General features: G+C 37.6%; 1 protein-coding gene across 4 annotated transcripts in view; it reads left to right on the plus strand.

Annotated features, from left to right (window-relative positions):
• The window catches only part of LOC128582998 (E3 SUMO-protein ligase RanBP2-like), a 99,991-nt gene that overhangs the window by 24,659 nt on the left and 53,384 nt on the right, over positions 1-21,948 (plus strand). For all 4 annotated transcript variants that reach the window (XM_053586773.1, XM_053586774.1, XM_053586776.1 and 1 more), the window contains exons 5-12: positions 2,910-3,140; positions 3,621-3,766; positions 5,959-6,151; positions 10,239-10,326; positions 12,108-12,317; positions 20,859-21,040; positions 21,124-21,299; positions 21,460-21,583. In XM_053586773.1, coding sequence (XP_053442748.1) covers positions 2,910-3,140; positions 3,621-3,766; positions 5,959-6,151; positions 10,239-10,326; positions 12,108-12,317; positions 20,859-21,040; positions 21,124-21,299; positions 21,460-21,583 — 1,350 coding nt within the window. The remainder of the gene's footprint in view (positions 1-2,909; positions 3,141-3,620; positions 3,767-5,958; positions 6,152-10,238; positions 10,327-12,107; positions 12,318-20,858; positions 21,041-21,123; positions 21,300-21,459; positions 21,584-21,948) is intronic.

The following is a 21,948-nucleotide window of genomic DNA, read 5'->3' on the forward strand; positions in this document are numbered from 1 at the left end:
TTAGGTGGTCATTTTAATGGGAACATTTATGTGGTGTTGAATAATTATATAATGTAACCCTAATGTGCTTGTGGTGTTCCCTCAAGGAAACAGATTTCCTTAAGCATTTTGGATAAGCGATGCTCAGCTCATTTCTTATGTAATTATGGTACTGTGTCAAAAGCAGGAATTTGATACAGGTACTAAATGTGTGTATGGTTCCATTTTATCACATGTAGCCAAGATATACAAGTACTCCCTTACCACCCACCATGCCACCCATGTTATATTTCCACCCACCCCCTCCTCCACATCATCCCTAATCTGGTAAGTTAATCTGTTCTCCATCTCTGTACTTTTATAATTTCAAAATGTTATATAAATGGAATCATGAAGTATATGACCTTTTGAGGTTAGGTTTTTTCCAGTCAGCAAAGTGACCTTTGAGGTACATCTCAGTTTTTTTTTTTTTTTTTATTGTTGGGGATTCATTGAGGGTACAATAAGCCAGGTTACACTGATTGCAATTGTTAGGTAAAGTCCCTCTTGCAATCATGTCTTGCCCCCATAAAGTGTGACACACACCAAGGCCCCATGAGATACATCTCAGTTTTGTGTATCAATAGCTTGTTCCTTTATTGCTGTGCAGTGTTTTCCCAATTTAGCCATTCACTTCTAATGATTGTTTCTAGTTTTTGTCTTTGTTCATCTGCTGTGAACAATCATGCACAGATTCTTAAATCTGAAAAAACATTTTAAAAGCTCCTAGAGATAAATATTGGTAACATGAAGCTTCTTTCTGCCCTATGATAAGCAGCTTGATTTTTTTTTTTTTTGGTGGTTTTTTTGACCAGGGCTGGGTTTGAACCCACCACCTCCGGCATATGGGACCAGCGCCCTACTCCTTGAGCCATAGGTGCCGCCCTTTTTTTTTTTTTTTTTTTGAGACAGAGTCTAGCTCTGTTGCCTGGGCTTAGAGTGCCATGGCCTCAGCCTAGCTCACAGCAACCTCAAATGTCTGCGCTCAAGCAGTCTTCCTGCTGCAGCCTCCTGAGTAGCTGGGACTATAGCTGCATACCACTATGCCTGGTTAATTTTTCTAGTTTAGTAGATAGAGACGATATCAGCCTTTCCTCTGCTTAGTTATGAACTCCTCTGACCTCAAGTGATCCTCTGATCTCAGCCAAACAAGGATGATTTAAAATACTAATCTAAAGTGTTAGGATTAATTGTGCAGGTTTCTTTACCACATTATCTGTGTTATGCTTCAAACACGATTCCTATATTTGCCATGTCAGTTCAGTCCATTTGCGTCAGTAGTGTTAAGAAACATATATTATGGTAGGGTTTTATTTATTTATTTTTAAATTATTTTCTTTTATCTCTCTCTTTTTTTTTTTTTTTTGCAGTTTTTGGCCGGGGCTGGGTTTGAACCTGCCACCTCCGGCATCTGGGGCCAGAGCCCTACCCCTTTGAGGCACAGGAGCCACCCCAGTAGGGTTTTATTTTTTTGGCTGTCTAAAAAATGTAGAGATACTTCTGAAGCATCCTGATTTATTCTTGGTTTTTCTTAATAACGTTTTTTTCTTTTTCTTCTTTTTTTTTTTCTTGAAACATAGTTTCACTTTGATACCCTCAGTAGAGTGCCCTGTTGTCATAGCTCACAGAAACCACAAACTCCTGGGCTCCAGTGATCCTCTTGCCTCAGCGTCCCAAGTAGCAGGGACTACAGGCACCCGCCACAGCCTCCAGCTATTTTTAAAGATAGGGTCTTGCTCTTCCTTAGGCTGGGCTTGAACTCCTGAGCCCAAGCAATCCGCTCGCCTCATCATCCCAGAGGGTTGGGAAGTACAACTTTATTTTGTTAGATTTTTTTCCGCATTTTTTGTAATTGAAATCCATGAGATTTATAACTGTTATGCAAGGTAATTTCACTTTATTGTTTTTGTTTGTTTGTTTAGTTTTTTGTTTTTCTCTAATAGACACATTTAGAATGGCTTGGGAAAAGTAATTTTATTTCTCTTGCAATATAAGACTTACTAAGGTAAATAATTTTCTGGCATTTGTTTAAAGAATAAAAATATTACTGGTGAGAAGGCTTTTTCTCTTGCATATCATAGGATTTTTAGAAAGTACTCATAATGCTGGTGTTCTTTTGGTATGACCAAATACAGATTTTGAAGACCCTTTGTCAGTGGCAAATGGAAGGCAGAGGTTGGAGCAGAATACGATTTTCTGGAAATGATATCATTAAAGAACTGAGTAGCTAAGCTATTGTGTATCTGGTATATTCTTTTAATTGCTAATACCACTGTTATATTCTTTTCATTGCTAAAACCAGTGATAGTTGTTATGGACAAAGAGTGTTTTATTCCAGCCTCACATTGTCTTGTACATAGGCTCGGAGATAATAAAGCAATCGTGGTAGACAGGTGGTGGAGCTAATGTGAGATGGTTTCCTTTTCAGTTAAGGCCAGGAGGTAGTGGCAGTGCTTTGAGAAGGGGATGAAGATAGAACAGCAAGGGCAGAGGGGATGGGAAGGGAAGAAGTCAGATTTAGGGAGCATAGTACAGAGCACTTTGAAGATGATGAGGCTCTTGCTGCTGAGCATTTGCTGGAGAAGTCTAGGCTTCTGATGGTGACTGAGGTGTACAGGAGCATGGGGCAGTAATCCTGGAAGTCTCTCAGGTGAGTATGGGTGCAAATACAGCCATTACAGTAATCCCAGATGCTTCTTTCCTCAAAAAGTTATTCAGGATTAGCTTCTGGGATGTAAGCAACTCTGTGAAGGGACTAATAATGAATGTAGGATGGTACTTTTGGCAGCATCATCCTAAAGCTAGGCCATTGAGGAATGGTGCTCATATGGACCATGGCCTGTGTAATATTGCACAGGCATTACTCTCAATGATTCTTTCCCCCCAAATAGGAACAGCTTTTGGATTGTAAAGGTGAAGATGGATGGAATAAACTTTTTGACTTGATTCAGTCAGAACTTTATGCAAGGCCTGATGATGTCCATGTGAACATCCGACTAGTGGAGTTGTATCGCACAAATAAAAGATTGAAGGATGCTGTGGCTCACTGCCATGAGGCAGAGAGGAACATAGCTTTGCGTTCAAGTTTAGAATGGAACATGTGTGTTGTACAGACCCTTAAGGTAGGTAAAAGCTATTGGGTCTCTATAGTTCCATGTTATGTAGACAATTAGCATACATCTCTCTCTTTTTTTTTTGTAGAGACAGAGTCTCACTGTACCGCCCTTGGGTAGAGTGCTGTGGCGTCACACGGCTCACAGCAACCTCTAACTCTTGGGCTTACGCGATTCTCTTGCCTCAGCCTCCCGAGCAGCTAGGACTACAGGATATCTCTCATTCTTAAGCAGTGTCCCCTAAGACTTAAATTTCTTTCAATGATATGAATTTTTTACCAGGATCATTTGAGTTTACAAAGGGGAGGTTAGGGACATAAATATAGTTAATGTGTATGTTTTCGGTGTTTTTATTTATAAGACTCATGATAATAAGTATAGTTTCACATAATGTGATAGGAGTAAGCAAAGGAATTTATAGGTCAATTAATGGTTAATTTCTTAACTTTTGATAAAGTTTTGTAAATTACTGTTCTTTCTACAATACAGGAATATCTGGAATCTTTACAGTGTTTGGAGTCTGATAAAAGTGACTGGCAAGCAACCAGTAAAGACTTACTTCTGGCCTATGCTAACCTCATGCATCTTACACTGTCCAGTAGAGATGTGCAGGAAAGTAGAGACTTACTGGAAAGGTATGTTGACTTTAAGGAAGTAGTATAAACACAGATTTTCTTTTTAGAGTAATTCATTTCATTGGTGTAAACTTCTTTATTACATCATTATTTCTATAATGTACCCAGGAGTTATACTTGGAGAAAATCTTACTATATTTTTCTTTTTCTGTGGAGATGGTTTTTTATGACTTTAATTTTGAGAACTGTTACAGTTCTGACTTGATTTAAAATTAGTCTTATATTTAAAGAATAAGTTTTGTCAAGCTTTTTAATAAAGAGTCAAGCCTTAAAATGGACATTCTGTTATGTCATATTTTATGTCTCAAAAAAGTGGGATAATCTTAATGAAGATCAAATAATAAAGTTTGTCATGAGATGGTTAGGTTCATTAGATGCTTATCCTAATGAGCACTTAGCATCACTAGGATTTCAGAATATAGTGTTTCAGCTTAGAAACAATAACTCAAATATATGCTTTTTCTGTTTTTCTAAACTTTGATTATGAAAACCAGTGTCTGCATTGCATGAAAAATAATTCCACTGAATAAAACATACTTGGATTTGTGTAAACATTTTAGTTTAGAGCAGGGTTTTGATTAGACCTTGTGTGCCACTATCACCTCTTGCCTAATTTTGTAAATGAAGTTTTATTGGAAGATAGCATGCCTCTTTATGTGTTATCTGTGGCTAATTAACACACTATAAGGGTGGAATTGAACATAACAGAGACTGTATTCCTATAAAGCCAGATTAGTATCTGACCCTTTTTTGAAAAAGCTTACCTGATTCTTGGTTAAGATTATCCCTTTGTTTGGAAATTCTTTTTTCCCCATCTGGCATAAAGAGAGAAGTTCATTTCACTTGAGTGTTGGAGGTAGATAGTTTTCTTAGAAAAGTAGTGAGTGTCCTAAATTGGTAGGATAAGTAATGGGTAAATCCAAAAGAACTAAAACTTCTGGATTATTTTAGAAAATATTTAGGATGTTTTATTTTGTATGTCTTATATAGTCATAAGTTCCTTTTATGCTTTTTGAGGAAATCTAGGATCTTTGTGAGTTATTTCTATTGTTGATGTGTATTATATTTATTAAAAGTTAAAATTGAGAAATTAAAAATTCACTAAATAGTATAATCCCATTACATGATAATAGTAGCATTTTTTTGTGAAAAATAAATTTTCCAAAACAATAAAACAGATAATGAGAAGAGTGGCATTGTTCTGCATTTTTATAAATCTTTTTAACATCTAGCTTAATAAAACACAGCTGGAGTCTCATCAACTTCCTCCTTCACTCTGTTAAACTATTACATGTCACAAAGGCTCTGGAAAACTCAGATATACATACATGAGAAAGAATGATAAAAAATTTCTTGGTGTTATTGCAAAAATAATTTTAGCCTCATGAATCTCCTGATGTAGTGTTTGAGAACCCTCAGAGAGCCCCAGACCTCATTCGTTAGAAGATACACCTGTTGCTGTGCTATCTTTATTGCATGGATTAGCTGCTTTAAAATTACATTCAACATTTAAGTGTTTACTTTTGCTTTTCTTTCTTCTAAGTGAAGATTCTGACGATAATTAAAATTTAGAAATACTAATTAGACTATAGATAATAATACTAAGAAATGTAATTTATTTAACTCTGCAATTACACCTATATAGTCAGAAGGGGAAGTTACAGTGTCGATATTCAAATGTCTGTCAATTATAATTATTTTCGAAATGGCATGTCTAATTTGAGTAATTGAGAATTGAATTGAATAATGAAACCATCTGATCAGGAAGAAACTAGAAGGTACTTCAGTTTTCCAACATTTATCTTGATGTTATTATGAAAGGTCCACCTATAATCACTAATTTTATTTGATTTGTATCTTTTTTGTGATTAGGGGGCTGGAAATAACTGGGAGTAAGACATTCTAGAGCAGCGGTTCTCAAGCTGTGCGACCCACAGGAATTGTATTAAAGGGCTGCGGCATTAGGAAGGTTGAGAACCCCTGTTCTAGAGTTTAAACTTGAAGTGTAGGAAGTATACAGGGTAAAAATAAGCACCAGTTTTATTATCTCTAAAATGGAAAATAAGAATTGTTAGAAGTTTGAATGTAGAAGATGAAATTTAAATTATTTTATATTAAGTTAAATAATTGCAATGCAATAATCATTGGACATTAATCATATGGACTACCTGTATAATATTTTATTATTACAGTTTTGATAGTGCTCTTCAGTCTGTGAAATCTTCTGAGGGTGGAAATGATGAACTGTCAGCTACTTTCTTAGAAATGAAAGGACATTTCTACATGCATGCTGGTTCTCTGCTTTTGAAGATGGGTCAGCATAGTGATGTACAGTGGCGAGCTCTGTCTGAGCTGGCTGCACTGTGCTATGTCATAGCATTTCAGGTAAGCCTTTTCCAATTTTGGGCACGGTTGACACATTTCACTGAGACTGTCATGTGTTTCAAATGGAGATTATGGTTGGTATGTAATAATATGTGAAAAAACCTGTAGAATTCAAGTTGCAAAGAAATTTTCAATTTTGATAGGGCAAAAACAAACCCAAGATATATACAACAGGTGAGGCTGGTAAAATAGGTGTATTGATGCACTCCTGTTGACAATCTACATTGCTGTGACTTGAAGACCATTTGGAAGAGTCTGATCATCTTACTCTGCCTTTTCTGGAAATATATAAGGACATAATCTCAAATATGGTAAATTTGATTCAAAAAGATATATGTGACTTGAACAAAATACCTAATGAGAATTTTTGGGGGAATGGGTATGTAAACTGTAATAGAAAAATGTGATTACTTTTTAAGCATGATCATTAAAAAAGTGTATATATAACAGTATGATGTAGATTACATTTATGATAGTGTACTCGTGTTATATATTACATATAACTATATCTTTATAAATCTTTGAAAACATAAAACCTTTTCTTATACAGGAAGAAAACAGCCAAAATATTAAACATTGTTTTCAGATGATGACTAATATCTCTTTTCTAACCCATTGCTCTAGTTTTAATTTTTTTTATGTGCTCACATTACTTTTTAAATGAAAAGATACAAGCAGTCTCCCAAAAGAGCATTAAGCCAAGCTTATAAAGATGATTGTTAGCTTTACAGGAGGTATGTAGATTTTTTTAAAACTCCGTTGAAAATCAGCATACAAGTGCTATATTTTCAGTAGAGACATTATGTTCATAAGGAATATATTAGTGAAAATCAGTGAATTTAGTTCTTATAAACATTAAATAGTGCTTGTTTTTTATGGAAATTCTCAGGTAGCTTACAGTTTTTATTTTTAATGGAAATTTCTACATTTTAAAAAATATTAAGTTTTAATGTATAGTTTTAAAAGTTACTTATATACAGTTAACTTTTAAATTGTGAACTTTTTTGGGAGGGGACAGAAGACAGGGTCTTACTCTGTCGCCTGGGCTAGGGTGCAGTGGGGTCATCATAACCGACTGTAAGCTCAGACTCTTGGGCTCAAGTGATCCTTGTGTCTCAGCCTCTCAAGTAGTTGGGACTACAGGCATGTGCACCACTATTGGCTATTTTTTTTTTTTTTTTTTGGTACAGATAGGATCTTGCCCTTGCTCTGGCTGGTCTCTTTAACTGCTGGCCTCAAGCAGTCCTCCCACCTCAGTGTACCAAAATACTAGGATTGCTGGCGTGAGCCACCATGCCGGCCTGTGAACTGTCTTAATTATGAGTAGTTGTCTTCTTCAATTGACTACTTCAATTATAAGTAGGCTTCTTCTTAACCCATTCACCCTAATCTCCTTAGAGAGCAGACAACCTATGTAAAGACAACCACTGTTAATATTTTTTTTTTTGGTATTCAGAAATATTTTTTACACCTGCAAGTATATAATACATCTTTTCTCTTAAAAATTTGTTTTGTGGAATCCAGAGTATTGCTTGAACCCAGAAGTTTGAGACCAGCCTGGGCAATATAGTGAGAACCCATTTCTTAAAAAATGTTTTGCTTCCATATGGGCGTGTTTTACGTACTGCCAAATACCTTCCTTTTCTTCATATTTCTCTCACTTTAGTATGCAGATTCTACCTTAATCGTGTTCTTTTTTTAAAGTACCACATATTTCTTTGGAATGTATATGTAATAGAAATATCTTAGATGCTTGGATTTATTATTGTCAGCTTATTTTAAAGCTTAATTATCAAATGATTGCAAGCATAAAAGGTATTTGTTTGCTGACTTTTGGGTATTTAATGAGTTATATCAGGCTAACTTATGGTAAGATTTTCACACTCTTGGAAATATGTGTTTCTCAGTGGACATTTAACAATGTCAAACTTGAAACTTTTTAGTTAAGGTGAGGAAATGGTGACTTGAGATGATTTGACTGGGTGGCGCCTGTGGCTCAGCGGGTAGGGCGCCGATCCCATATGCCGGAGGTGGCGGGTTCAAACCCAGCCCTGGCCAAAAAAAAAAAAAAAAAAAAAAAAAAAAAAAAAGAGATGATTTGACTGAGTAATTAACTGGTCACAAATTCTGCCGTCGAATAATTTTGTAAAAGACACCAGGTTTTTGGATTGAGGTCAGTTTGAAAACAAAAATTACCTCAATATTTTGTTTATGTTTTCAACAACTGTGATAGGTCATATAGTTTGACATGTTTATTAAACTGGTAGGTAGAAGAATAGGTGATACTAACGTTTGTAAAACTCAAAATCAGAACTTTTTTTTTGTATTTTGAGACAGTCTCACTCTGTCACCTTGGGTAGAGTGCTGTGGCATCATAGCTCACAGCAAACTCAAACTTTCTGGCTTGAGTAATCCTTGCATCAACCTCCGGAGTAGTTGGCGCCCACCACAACACCTGGCTAAAAATGAAAAGTTTTTAGGAAGTTGATAAAATTATAAGTTTAGAAGTTGATAAGGTATATATTTATTTTGAAAAATTAGGCTGGGTGTGGTGGCTCATGCATGTAATCCTAGCACTCTGGAATGCCATGACAGATTGCTTGAGCTCAGGAGTTCGAGACCAGGTGAACAAGAGTGAGACCCATCTCTTCTAAAATAGAAAAATGAGCTGGGATTGTGGTGGGCACCTGTAGTCCCAGCTACTTGGCAGCTGAGGCAGGAGAATCGCCTGATCCCAAGAGTTTGATGTTGCTGTGAGCTATGATGCACACACTCTAGCCAGGGGCAATAGAATGAGACTGTCTCAAAAAAAAAAAAAAAAAAAAACAAACAAAAAACAACGATTATATCTTTGGACAGATGATTATATTCACATGGTTCAAAATTCTAGCAGTTTGTAAGGGTATACTGTGAAGACTTCTATTTCTGTCCTTAGTCATTATTTCTTCATCCTGGAGAAACTAGTGTTATTACTCTTTTGTGAGTTTGCAAAACAATACGTGCCACGTGCAAGTCAACCCACATACACACCCTCTCACTTACAAATATGGAAAATGTTCTGCCATTGTGTTTACTTTGATTTATTTCTGTGAAGTGTATCTTGGAGATTTCTCCAATATCCTCATTGGTTTTTGTTTGCTTTGAGACAGTCTTACTTTGTTGACCTCAGTAGAGTGCTGTGGCATTATAGCTCACAACAACCTCAAACTTTTGGACTCAAGAGATCCTCTTGCCACAGTCTCCAAATAGCTGAGACTACAGGCACCTGCCAAGATGCTTGGCTACTTTTAGAGATGAGGTCTCGCTTTTACTCAAGCTTGAATTCCTGAGCTCAAGCAGTCCTCACCCCTTGGCCTCCTAGAGTGCTGGGATTGTGGTGTGAGCCACTGCACCAGCCTTTTTTTTTTTTTTTTTAATTAAGAGACAGGGTTTGCTCTTTGGCTTAGGCGGAAGCGCTGTGGGGTGGATTGTAGGTCATTGTAACCTGAAACTACTGGGCTCGGGATCCTCCCACCTTAGTCTTCTAAGTATCTAGGACTATAGGCATACACACTGGGATGCCCGGCTATTTCTTTTTTTTTTAATTATTATTTTTTGTAGAGATTGGGTTTTGCTGTATTACCCATGCTGGTCTTGAACTCTTGGCCTCAAATAATCCTCTTGCTTTAGAACTCATTAGTTTTGATGTTTGCATATTATTCTGTTAAATGTATTAAATATATGTGAAGTAATTTTGGTTTTTATTTTAAACCTTCTGTTAAATGTATGTAAAGTAATTTTGGTGTTTATTTTAAACCAGGGTCCTAAAACCAGGACATTAAATTGCTCTTGCTGTTTTTTTTCCTATGCTATTCCAAATAATTTAGCAGTGAATAACTTGTACTAATTTACATGTGAAAATTTAGGGGAAGAATAAATGCCTGAAAGAATTGCAGGATCAAAGTATGATTAACTTGCAGGATACTTGCAGGATCAAGTATTGATTAACTTTTTATTCATTATCAAAACAGTACAGTGTAATTGGAGCATTTTACTATTAGCAATATGGATATCACCAAATTAAGATTTTTGATTCTAAAATTGTTAGGTTCCAAGACCAAAGATTAAATTAATAAAAGGAGAAGCTGGACAGAATCTGCTGGAAATGATGGCATATGATCGTCTGAGCCAGTCAGGTAATAGTAATACTTAACTGATTTAAATTTAAAGAGAAAAATTATCTTTTAACTGTTATATAGCACATCTTATGATAAAATCTTCTGTCCTGGATATAATTTATTAAAACTATTTGTTTATTTCGCCATGTCAGATAAAGGTAAGGGATTAGAAAAAGGGATTAGACTAAATGGTGTATTCTTTGCTCCCAGGTAAGTGGTAATTCCCTAACCCTTCCTTTACGTAGCTGTTAGAGCCTCCATTCAGAATACTTCAGAGCACTTCCTGACCTAAGTTTAAATAGTGATTTGCCCGTCCTTTAACACCAGTTGCTTCTTAAACACTGCTGTGAGGGAGATACAGTGTTAAAATGAAGACATGGGTCTCTCTCTTAAAGACAAGAATGTGGTGATAAAGATAGAAGATCTATATTTAAAATTTATTAGGCTCTTGGAATGTTTGGTTTTATTCCTATTTTTGACTGTTTGGGATAAACTCTAAAGATCTACTAGGGTAACTACTGTGAGTTTGCTAAAGTACAAATTTGAAGGTAGTCGGGTAGCCCAGTGACTCAAGTAGAGGAACCTAAGAAATGTAATGATTTCTGTAGGAACCGATTTCAAAATAAAATTTAATAAACTTTTTAAAGAGCAAGAAGCAGCATTAAATCAAAGTTGCTGTAAGCATTAGTTTGTAGTATAGTAGGGCTTTTGGTCAGAGTTCACCTTGCTCTTCTGTTCCACAGCCTTCCTTTTTTTGAAAGTTAGACTTTCAGACCTTAAGAAATGACATGGACATTCTTGAGAGTTATTGCTGCAAGTTTCCTGAGAGACAACAGCCTGGTGATAACGAAACCTAATCAGTGGAATTAACCCCAAGGAGGATTTTTTTCTTTTTTCTTTTTTTTTTTTTTTGGCCGGGGCTAGGTTTGAACCTGCCACCTCCGGCATATGGGACCGGCGCCCTACTCCTTGAGCCACAGGCGCCGCCCAGGGATTTTTTTCTTAAAACTGTTTAATTGTAGTATCATTCACACACTATACAATTTACTCATTTAAAGAGTACAGTTTAGTGGTTTGTAGTATGTTCACAGAGTAAGTACAACTGTCATACAATTAACCTTAGAACTTTTTCATTACTTCATAAAGAAATGCCATACTCAGCAGTCACTTCTCATTTCTCCCAAAAGTCTCAGCCCTAGGCAATCACTAATCTACTTTGTCTTTTCAATTGCTTATCCTGGACATTTCTTATAAATGGAATCATATGATACGTACATAGTCTTTTGTGACTGGCTTTTTTTTTTTTTTTAGCAGGTTTTCAGAGTTTATTTATATACATTGTAGTATGCATCAGTACTTTATCCAGAACATGTTTTTGAAATAGATTTGTCACCTCAAACCTATGGAATAAAAAACTCTAGGAGTGGGGCCTGGAAAAAAATACTTCATAAAAGCCCTTTAAGGGAGGATTCTGATCAGCTAAGTTGAAAAATCAATGTATCACATCCATGTGTGGCCACTTAAATACCAAACTTTTTATTTAAAATTCGAAACTTCTGGCATTTTTCATATATACTCCTTTTTATTCTCTTATATAGACATACTCTTAAACTTGTATTCTATTTATTTTCTACATAAGCATTCTTTTTGTTACCTATCTATAGTTTTTGGGTTGGAGAGTTAGGTCTGAAGTAATCGTGTTATTTCCCCTTTGGATATGCAAATGAAACAGTATAGAGATGTGAGCAAATACAATCTGTATTTTTTAAATGATAGAAATAACTTAATTTGTTTTTCAGGACACATGTTGCTAAACTTAAGTCATGGCAAGCAAGATTTTTTAAAAGAGGTTGTGGAATCTTTCGCCAATAAAAGTGGGCAGTCTACTTTATATCATGCTCTGTTTTCTAGTCAGTCACCTAAGGATAGATCTTTCCTTGGTGGTGATGATTTTGGAAACATTGACGGACAAGTACCAGAGCCTGATGATTTGGCTAGATACGATGTTGGTAAGTTACATGTTTCAAAGGAAACTTCCTGCATATTAATCCACTTGTAGTAGGAGGAAAATAAATTGCCCATAAACTTATTACTCAGCAATAATGATTTATTTTATATTTTCCTGTAATTTTTTTTTTTGAGATAGAGTCTTACTATGTCGCCTTCAGTAGAGTGCCGTGGCGTCACAGTTCACAGCACCCTCAAACTCTTGGGCAGTGATCCTCTTGCCTCAGCTTCCCAAGTAGCTGGGACTACCGGTGCCCGCCACAATACTTGGCTTTTTTTTTGTTGTTGTTATAGTTGTCTTTGTTAGATTCATAACATACAAATATTTTTTCCCACACTGAAGGTTGTCTGTTTGCTTTAATTACTGTGTCCTTAGCTGTGCAGAAGTTTTTTAGCTTAAGTCCCATTTGTTTATTTTTGTTGTTGCTGTGATTGCCAACAAAGTTTTCTTCATAAAATCTTATCCTGGGCCAGTGTCATAAAGGGTTTTCCCCACACTTTTCTTTTAGAGCTTGATTTATCATTTCATGTCTTGGATTTTAATCTTTTATCCAGTGAGAGTCAATTTTTATAAGTGATGAGAGGTGTGGGTCCAGTTTCAGTCTTTTACATGTGGTTATACAATTCTCCCAGCACCATTTATTGAATAGAGATTCCTTTCCCCACTGTATGCTTTGGTTTATTGAAGATCATATGGTGATATGAGGCTGGTTTCATCTTTAGGTTTTCTATTCCACAGATCTATATTTTAATTTTTGTGCCAGTACCATGCTGTTTTGATCACTGTAGACTTGTCCTGAAGTCTGGTAATGTGATACCTCTAGATTGTTTTTTTTTTTTTTTTTGAGGTATAATCTGTATTATTTGGCTAAAAACCAATTATTGACCAATTTAACCAGGCAGTAGAGGTTAAAACTTAGAGATGGTTTGTAGTTACCAAACAAATAGCAGCTTAATTAACTTGTCCATCAAAGTCATCCTCCTCTAGATTGTTTTTATTTCTAAGAACTGTGTTGTATATAAGGTTTTTTTTTTTTTCCCGATTTCGTACAAAACAAACTAGTTTTTCATGTTCTTCTAAGTATGATGTTGGTATTTTAATGGGGATTGCATGAAACCTGTAGATATCTTTGGGTAATATAGACATTTTAACAATGTTGATTATTCCCAGTGAAAAGCATGGTAGATTCTTCCATTTGTTAATGTCTTCTGCTATTTCTTTTCTCAGGGTTTCATAATTCTCTGGGTAGAGATCCTTCACCTCCTTTGTTAGATATATTTCCAGGCATTTCATTTTCTTTGAAGCTACTGTAAAGGTATTGTGTCCTTGATTTGCTTCTTGGCATGATTGTTATTGGTGTATTCAAAGTCTGCTGATTTGTGGACATTTATTTTTTATCCCAAGATGTTATTGTATTTCTTAATCACTTTTAGAATTCTTGTGGTTTAATCTGTGGTGTTTTCTAAGTATAAGATCATATCAGCAGCGTAGAGCGAGAGTTTTAACTTTTCTTTCTCCATTTGAATACCTTTGACATCCTTCTCTTGCCTGATTGCATGGGCTAGGACTTCTAGCACTATGTTGAATAGTAGTGGTGTTAGTGGACATCCTTCTGTGGTTCTAGTTCTCAGTGGAAATGCTTTTGGTTTTACTCCATTCAGCATGATACTGGCTAAGGTTTTGTTGTAGATGACTTCTGTCAGTTTAAGAAATGTGCTATCTGTGCTTATTTTCTTAAATGTTCCTACCATAAAATAATTTTTTTGAATGCTTTTTCTGCATCTACTGAGAGGATCATCTGGTCTTTGTTTTTGCTTCTAATTTATGTGATGAATTACATTTATGGATGTGCTTTTTTTTTTTTTTTTTTTTTGTAGAGACAAAGTCTCACTTTACTGCCCTCGGTAGAGTGCCGTGGCATCACACGGCTCACAGCAACCTCCAGCTCTTGGGCTTATGTGATTCTCTTGCCTCAGCCTCCTGAGCAGCTGGGACTACAGGCGCCCACCACAACGTGTGGCTATTTTTTTGTTGTTGCAGTTTGGCCGGGGCTGGGTTTGAACCCACCACCCTCGCATATGGGGCCGGCGCCCTACTCACTGAGCCACAGGCGCCGCCCTGGATGTGCTTATTTTAAACCAATCTTGTGTCCTTGGGATAAAGCCTGTGGGATTGTGATGTATAATTTTTTTTAATGTGTAGCTGTTTTCTGTTTGCTGGTAGTTTATTGAGTATTTTTGCATCAATATTCAGTTTTCCTTTTTTGTTGCGTCTTTTCCTGGTTTTGGTATGAGGATGATGTTTGCTTTATAAAAACATTTTAGTGGCTATTCCTTTTGTCTCAATGTTATGAAATAGGTTCTGTAATATAGGTAAAATCTCTGTGGCACTTTGGTGGAATTCTGGTGTAAAACGTCTGCTTCAGGACTTTTTTTGTTGTTGGGAGCTTTTTTATTTTTGCAATTTTGATGTTTGATATTGGTCTGTTCACAAGATCTGTTTCTTCCTATTTATGGCTAGTGAGGTTGCGTGGTTCCAGGTATTGGTCCATTCCCTTTACATTGCCAAATTTCTAGTGATAGGTAATCTTTTGTATTTCTGTGGTTTCTGTTGTTATTTCCCTTTTTTGTTTCTCAGCAAGCTTGTTAAACATCTTTTCTGTTTCTAGTTAATCTGGCCAAAGATTTATCGATTTTTTTTTTGTTCAACTTTTTGAAGAACCAACTTTTTGTTTAATTTTCTGAATGATTTTTTTGTTTCCAGTTTCATTTATTTCTTAGCTAATTTTGGTTATTTCTTTTCTCCTGGTAGGTTTAGGATTGGATTGCTCTTCTCGAGTTCCTTAAAATAATTTTTTTTTTTTTTTTTTTGTAGAGACAGAGTTTCACTTTATGGCCCTCGGTAGAGTGCCGTGGCCTCACACAGCTCACAGTAACCTCCAACTCATGGGCTTAAGCGATTCTCTTGCCTCAGCCTCCCAAGTAGCTGGGACTACAGGCACCCGCCACAACGCCCGGCTATTTTCTGGTTGTTTTGCATTTTGGCCAGGGCCGGTTTGAACCCGCCACCCTTGGTATATGGGGCCGGCGCCTTACCGACTGAGCCACAGGCGCCGCCCTCCTTGAAATAATTCATTGGGTTGTTGATAAGAGCTCTTCCTGTTTTTTATACATGGGCATCTAATGTGAATTTCCCTCTTAGGACTGCTTTTGCAGTATCGCATTGATTTTGATGGCTTGTGGCTTCATTGTTGTTATTATACTTGAGGAATGTAATTATTTCTTTTATTACCTCCTTGATCCAGGTGTGGTTCAGCATAAGGTTGTTTACCTTCCCCAACTTTGTGTAGGGATAAAGGTTTTTGTTGGAGTTGAGTTCCACTTTTAATTCTCTTGTGATCTGAAAAGACAATGTGGTATAATTTCTATTCTTTTGAATTTGTTCAGGTTTGATTTGTATCTTGGGATATCATCAGTTTTGGAGTATGATCCATGAGTTGATGGGAAGAATGTTATCTTCAATAGTTTTGGGATGGTATGTTCTGTATACATCTGTTAAGCCCAGTTGTCTAGGATCATGTCTCTTGTTTCTGTTTCTTTTCTGTTTAGAGGATCTGTCCAGTTCTGTCAGTGGGGTATTGAAGTCCCCAGCTATTTTGATGTTGTAGGATATCATATTGTTCAGACCGGTAAGGTTTGTTTTATAAATTTGGAAATATTTAAGGTGGGTGCCATTTATATTTAGGATTGAGATGTCTTTTTGTTGTATTGTTCTCTTGACCAGTGCATAGTATCCATCTTTGTCTTTCTTTTGTTGCTTTAAATCTAGTTGTATTTGCATATAAAAATTGCAACCCCTGCTGTCTTCTGATTTCTGTTTTCCTGAAATATTATTTTCCAACTCTTCACACTCTTGTTTTGTCCTTTGAGGTCAGATGTGTTTTCTGAAGACAGTATAGTTGGTTTGAGCTATCCAGTTAGTCAGCCTATGCCTCTTCAGTGGGGAATTCAAGACATTCACATTTGCTGATAAAAATGGTGGAATTTTGTTCATCTTACTTTGTGAGGTCCCTTGCTTAGTTTTATCTCTTGCAGCATTGTGGAAGGTAAGCTTTGAACTTTCGTTTCTGGGTGTCTTTTTACTTTGCTTGTGGTTTATTTTGATGGTTTGTATATAGCATGGGTCTGAGTTCTTTCTGGAGAGCTGATCTTCTAGTGGCAGATTTCCTCACTGATTGCTTGTCAGTAAAAGATTGGATTTCTCCCTTGAATATGAAAATTACTTTAGCAAGATATAAAATCCTAGGCTAGAAATTGCTTTGCTTGAGTAAATTGAAAGGCACATCCCAGTATCTTCTGGCTTATATAGTTTCAGCCAAGAAGTCCTCTGTCACCTGGTTGGTCGGCTTCTATAGGTCAGTTGGTCTTTACTCCTGGCTGCTTGGAAAATTTTCTCTTTCATTTTGAATGTGGACAGGTTCGTTACAATATGTCTAGTAGGGGAGACATTCAGTGAAGTGCGAGTAAATGGAGGGAGTAACTATGACTCTTTTAAGGTAGCCAAATGCCTCCTCATCTAATTAGTGACGGCGCATGAATGGATGAATGAGATTCCCACTGTCCCTACCTACTATCCAGCGAAACCACAGCCACAGGAATGGGCTTGGTGGAATCAGCGGGGAAAGAAGACCCTGTTGAGCTTGACTCTAGTCTGGCACGGTGAAGAGACATGAGAAGTGTAGAATAAGTGGGAGGCCCCCAGTGCCTCCTGCCCCTGTTTCCTGCGAGGGGGCGGGGCGTGGTCCACTGGCCTTGTGGGCTGCCCGTGAAATACCACTACTCTTTTTTTTGTAGAGACAGAGTCTCACTTTACTGCCCTCAGTAGAGTGCCGTGGTGTCACACGGCTCACAGCAACCTCCAGCTCTTGGGCTTACGTGATTCTCTTGCCTCAGCCTCCCGAGCAGCTAGGACTACAGGCGCCTGCCACAACGCCCGGCTATTTTTTTGTTGTTGCAGTTTGGCCAGGGCTGGGTTTGAACCCACCACCCTCGATATATGGGGCTGGTGCCTTACCGACTGAGCCATAGGCGCCGCCCTGTGCTTGGGTGTTGAAGTGGTCTTTTGGCATCAGGATGAAAAGGAGAGAAGAGAGCAAGGAAGGAGGAAAAAAATAATAAAATTTTTTGAAAAGGAGAGAAGAAACAGGGAAAGAGAAAAATAGTGATAATAATGGTGTTAGGCAGGGTACAGTGACATACACCTGCAATCCCGGCATTCCGGTGGGCTAGGGTGAGAGGGTTTCCTGAGGTTAGGTGCTCCTTATTGGCCTGATCAAGAGCCAGACTCTGCCTCTATCAATTCTTGTGTAAAACTAGCCACATGTTACTGCAGGGACTTGTGAATGTAGTCTCGCAGGAAGCCAAAGCAGGAAGGACACCCTAGCCCTGGGGTTCAAGGCCTCTGTGTGCCAGGCCAAATGCTGTAGCACTGCAGCCCAGGCCTTAGAGCAAGGTTCTGTCCCAGAAATACAAAAGCAGAATGAAACAGAACAAAACAGATCATGAAAGGGAATGAAAAATAAAAACACCAATGTCATGATTATTGTTTCAGTGATTTATGAGGAATAGATGAGAAAAGTAGAAAAAATAGTCAAAAAACAAAGGGTGGAAAGAGATGAGAAAAGAAAACAAAAAAGGGCAGGAAAATCCCTAACACAGATAGAAACCTTGTTATTAATGAGAAATAATAATGCAGTATCAGGTTTAGAAAACCAACAAAGAAAAAAAAAAGGTACTACTTTCACTGCTGCTCATGGTAGGAGCAGGGACTTCACTAACTAGTTGCCTTGGTGATCTGGTCCTGTTTTCCTGCTTTATTTGATTTTAACCTGGTGTGGTTGCTGGGTGAGCATTGAATCCCTGTAGGTGCGGGAGAGCCAAAATCTTGAAGTTTACACCAGATTTGATGGGGGACATGCTTTGACCCTCCAAACAGTTCCCATGGCATCTGTGAGAAGGAGAGATCTGTCTAACTTTATAACTTATCTATATCTTTGTGGGAGTCATCCTTAGTGTGGCTGTCAGAGCCTCATAGGCAGTCAGAGTTGGTCGCATCTATAAACCTGTGAGGCTACTCCTGAACTGGGTCCTGTTCATGTCTGCTGATTTAAGGTTGCAGCTCTCTCTGTACCTCCCCTGTGGCTCTCCCAAGATGACGGGGCCCCAGCAGGCTTCTTGCTGAGCTAGGTCTGGTCCAAATCTTACTGCACAGTGCCGTTCAAGTGTTTTCCCTGCCTCAATCCAGCCCAGTACTGCTCCAGCAAGCTCTCACACCCCTTCCCTCTCTCTTGCCCTTTGAGGAAAGGCTGGCTTTGGTGTATCTGGGAGTCCTGTGGGATCTCAAGTTCTCCTGGTTTCATACACTCCCCATACTGGGAGGGACAGACCTTCTCAGAGTTCCATCAAGACCCCAATCTGCCACTATGGGGTGCTGTTGGGAGACTGTCCTATGAACTTCCCTCAGGGATTCCACACATAGGTTTTGTCCCTAGGTCACTGAACTTCCCTGCACCTGCTCTCTGTGCAAGCTTTCTACCCTTCCCAACCTCTTTATTTGGTATCTCACTACATCATTACAAGGATGCTTCTAGGAGGGACAATGCAGTAAGAGGTAGCTGGAGTCCTCTCTTGGGGTCTTACTGGAGAGCAGCTGATGAGGAGTTATTTCTAGCCTCTCCTATTTTCCTGTATTCTTTTCAGATTTTTTTTTCCTATTTGAAGGACCTGGAAGGGGGTGGGTGGGTACATATGTTCTTCCTTATAGTGTTTTGCTGTATATATGATTTGTTTTCTTTGATAAATTCTCTCCTATCGTGTCTGAGAATCACCTAAGCCCAAGAGCTGGAGGATGCTGTAACTCTATAACTTTATAAATAACACTTTCAATGATGATCTTTTTTATGAATTAGTCATAATTTCCATTTTACTTTTTATTTTTGGACATTCAAGTTGTGTCTAGTTTTATACTATTAAAAATAATGTTGCAATAGCTGGGCGTTGTGGCGGGCGCCTGTAGTCCCAGCTAATCGGGAGGCTGAGGCAAGAGAATTGCTTAGGCCCAGGAGTTGGAGGTTGCTGTGAGCTGTGTGATGCCACGGCACTCTACCCAAGGGCCATAAAGTGAGACTCTGTCTCTACAAAAAAAAAAAAAAAATGTTGCAATGAACAAGTATCTACATTTCAGATTATTCTCATACAGATCCCTAAAAGCAGAATTAATAGAAATGACCATTTATTTTTTATTTTTTATTTATTTATTTATTTTTTTTGTTGCAGTTTGGCCAGGGCTGGGTTTGAACCCGCCACCCTCAGCATATGGGGCCGGCGCCCTACTCACTGAGCCACAGGCGCCGCCCAGAAATGACCATTTTTAATTCTCTTGCAAACTGCCCTAGAAACTCTATGACTTTTTCAGTATTGACTTTGTTGTAGAAGAAAAAAAACCTCTTTACTATATTAATGCATTAATATGTTGGTATTCTATTGTTTTATGACTCTTTAGAAAGGAAGATCTATTGTTTTAGAATTTCTAATTACATGAGTATTATTTATTTGGCTTCTGTTTCTTTTTGCAGTTTTTTTTTTTGGCCAGGGCTGGGTTTGAACCTGCCACCTCCAGTATATGGGGCCGGTGCCCTACTCCTTTGAGCCATAGGCGCTGCCTGTTTATTTGGCTTCTGAAAGTAGATTTTTTTTTCTGTCTCACTTTTTCGCCCTTGGTAGACAGTGCCGTGGCGTCACAGTTCACAGCATCCTCCAGCTCTTGGGCTTAGGTGATTCTCTTGCCTCAGCCTCCCGAGTAGCTGGGACTAGAGGCACCCGCCACAATGCCCAGCTATTTTTCTGTTGCAGTTTGGCCGGGGCTGGGTTTGAACCTGCCACCCTTGGCATATGGGGCTGGTGCCCTACTCACTGAGCCACAGGCGCCGCCCTGAAAGTAGATTTTGTTTTACTGGGTACTTGAAGAAATGATTCTGTTACAACTGTGTTTTTGTTTTTGTCAGATTGGGGAGACAGGGTCTATGTTAATCTGGTCTAGAGTGCAGTAGCATTGTCAATAGCTCACTGCAGCCTTAACCTCCTGTGCTCAAATGATTCTATCACTTCCTGAGTAGTTAGGAGTATAGGTGCCAGCAACTATGCTGGCCTGATTTTTAAAATTTTTTTTAGAGATGGGGCCTGCCTATGTTGGCCCCTTGCTTTAAGTGATTTTCGTGCCACAGCCTCCCATGCTGCTAGGGTTATAGACATGAGCCCTTGTACCTAGTCCATAACCATTGTTACTAAGATTTCTAGATAATAAAATGTGAATGCATATAATAAGAACATTAGATTTTGCTTGTCGTGGAATTTCTTCCAGCTCTGATAATAGCAAAGCAATTATGAAAGACATATTTAGCATGTACTAATTATTTATTTTAGCAAAACTAATGGCACAAGGAACATTTTCAAAACCTCAAGCCAATTTTTTTTTAAAATTTCAGGTGCCATTCGAGCTCATAATGGTAGTCTTCAACACCTTACTTGGCTTGGCTTACAGTGGAATTCATTGCCTACCTTACCTGCAATTCGAAAATGGCTAAAACAGCTTTTTCATCATTTGCCCCAGGAAACCTCAAGACTTGAAACAAATGCACCTGAATCAATATGTATTTTAGATCTTGAAGTAAGCAAAGATTTTTAACAAATTAAATACTTTGAGTTTTGTTTAACTTTTTTTCTAACTTAATTGTTCTTTAAATAAAACAGGTATTTCTACTTGGAGTGATATACACCAGCCATCTACAATTAAAGGAGAAATGTAGTTCTCACTATAGCACCTATCAACCGCTATGCTTACCTCTTCCTGTGTGTAAACAGCTTTGTACAGAAAGACAAAAAACTTGGTGGGATGCAGTTTGTAATCTGATTCTCAGAAAAGCAGTGTAAGTAGTAAAGCAAATATATTCTTTTAACATATTATTGCTTTGAGAAACTAAATCCCTAGTAAAAATAGGTGGAAATTTAACTTGTTATATGATAGTTAACATACATGTAAATGTTGCACTGTGTGTTTCCAGAGTATTCATATTAAACTTTTTTTAGACCTGGAACCTCAGCAAAATTGCGACTTCTAGTTCAACATGAAATAAACACTCTAAGAGGCCAGGAAAAACATGGCCTTCAACCTGCTCTGCTTGTACATTGGGCAAAATGCCTTCAGAAAACGGTGAGTTTATTAAAGTGTAAACATTTGTGAAGAATATTAATTTTTAAAAATCATGAACTTTTTATTGAAGATTTTTTAGTTCTGGAAACAGCAGCTTGTTTACATTGTGCCAGAGGAAGTATATCTTCAATCTTGTTGTAAAATATTTTACAGTTATAAGAGGGCTATCTAGGAAGTATTCAGCCATCATTAATATTATTTTTCATATCCAAGGCTGGTTACTTTATGGACAGCCCTTGTATATAAGCACTTAGTGGAGCAGTGCTGTTATTGTTATTATTTAGTAATTGAGTTGTTGTTATTGATCAGCCTGAAACACAAGACATGGTAGGTAAAGGCATTCTAGGTGTGTCTGAATATTTGAA

Source organism: Nycticebus coucang, chromosome 4 (assembly GCF_027406575.1).
Source record: "Nycticebus coucang isolate mNycCou1 chromosome 4, mNycCou1.pri, whole genome shotgun sequence".
Classification (NCBI taxonomy): domain Eukaryota; kingdom Metazoa; phylum Chordata; class Mammalia; order Primates; family Lorisidae; genus Nycticebus; species Nycticebus coucang.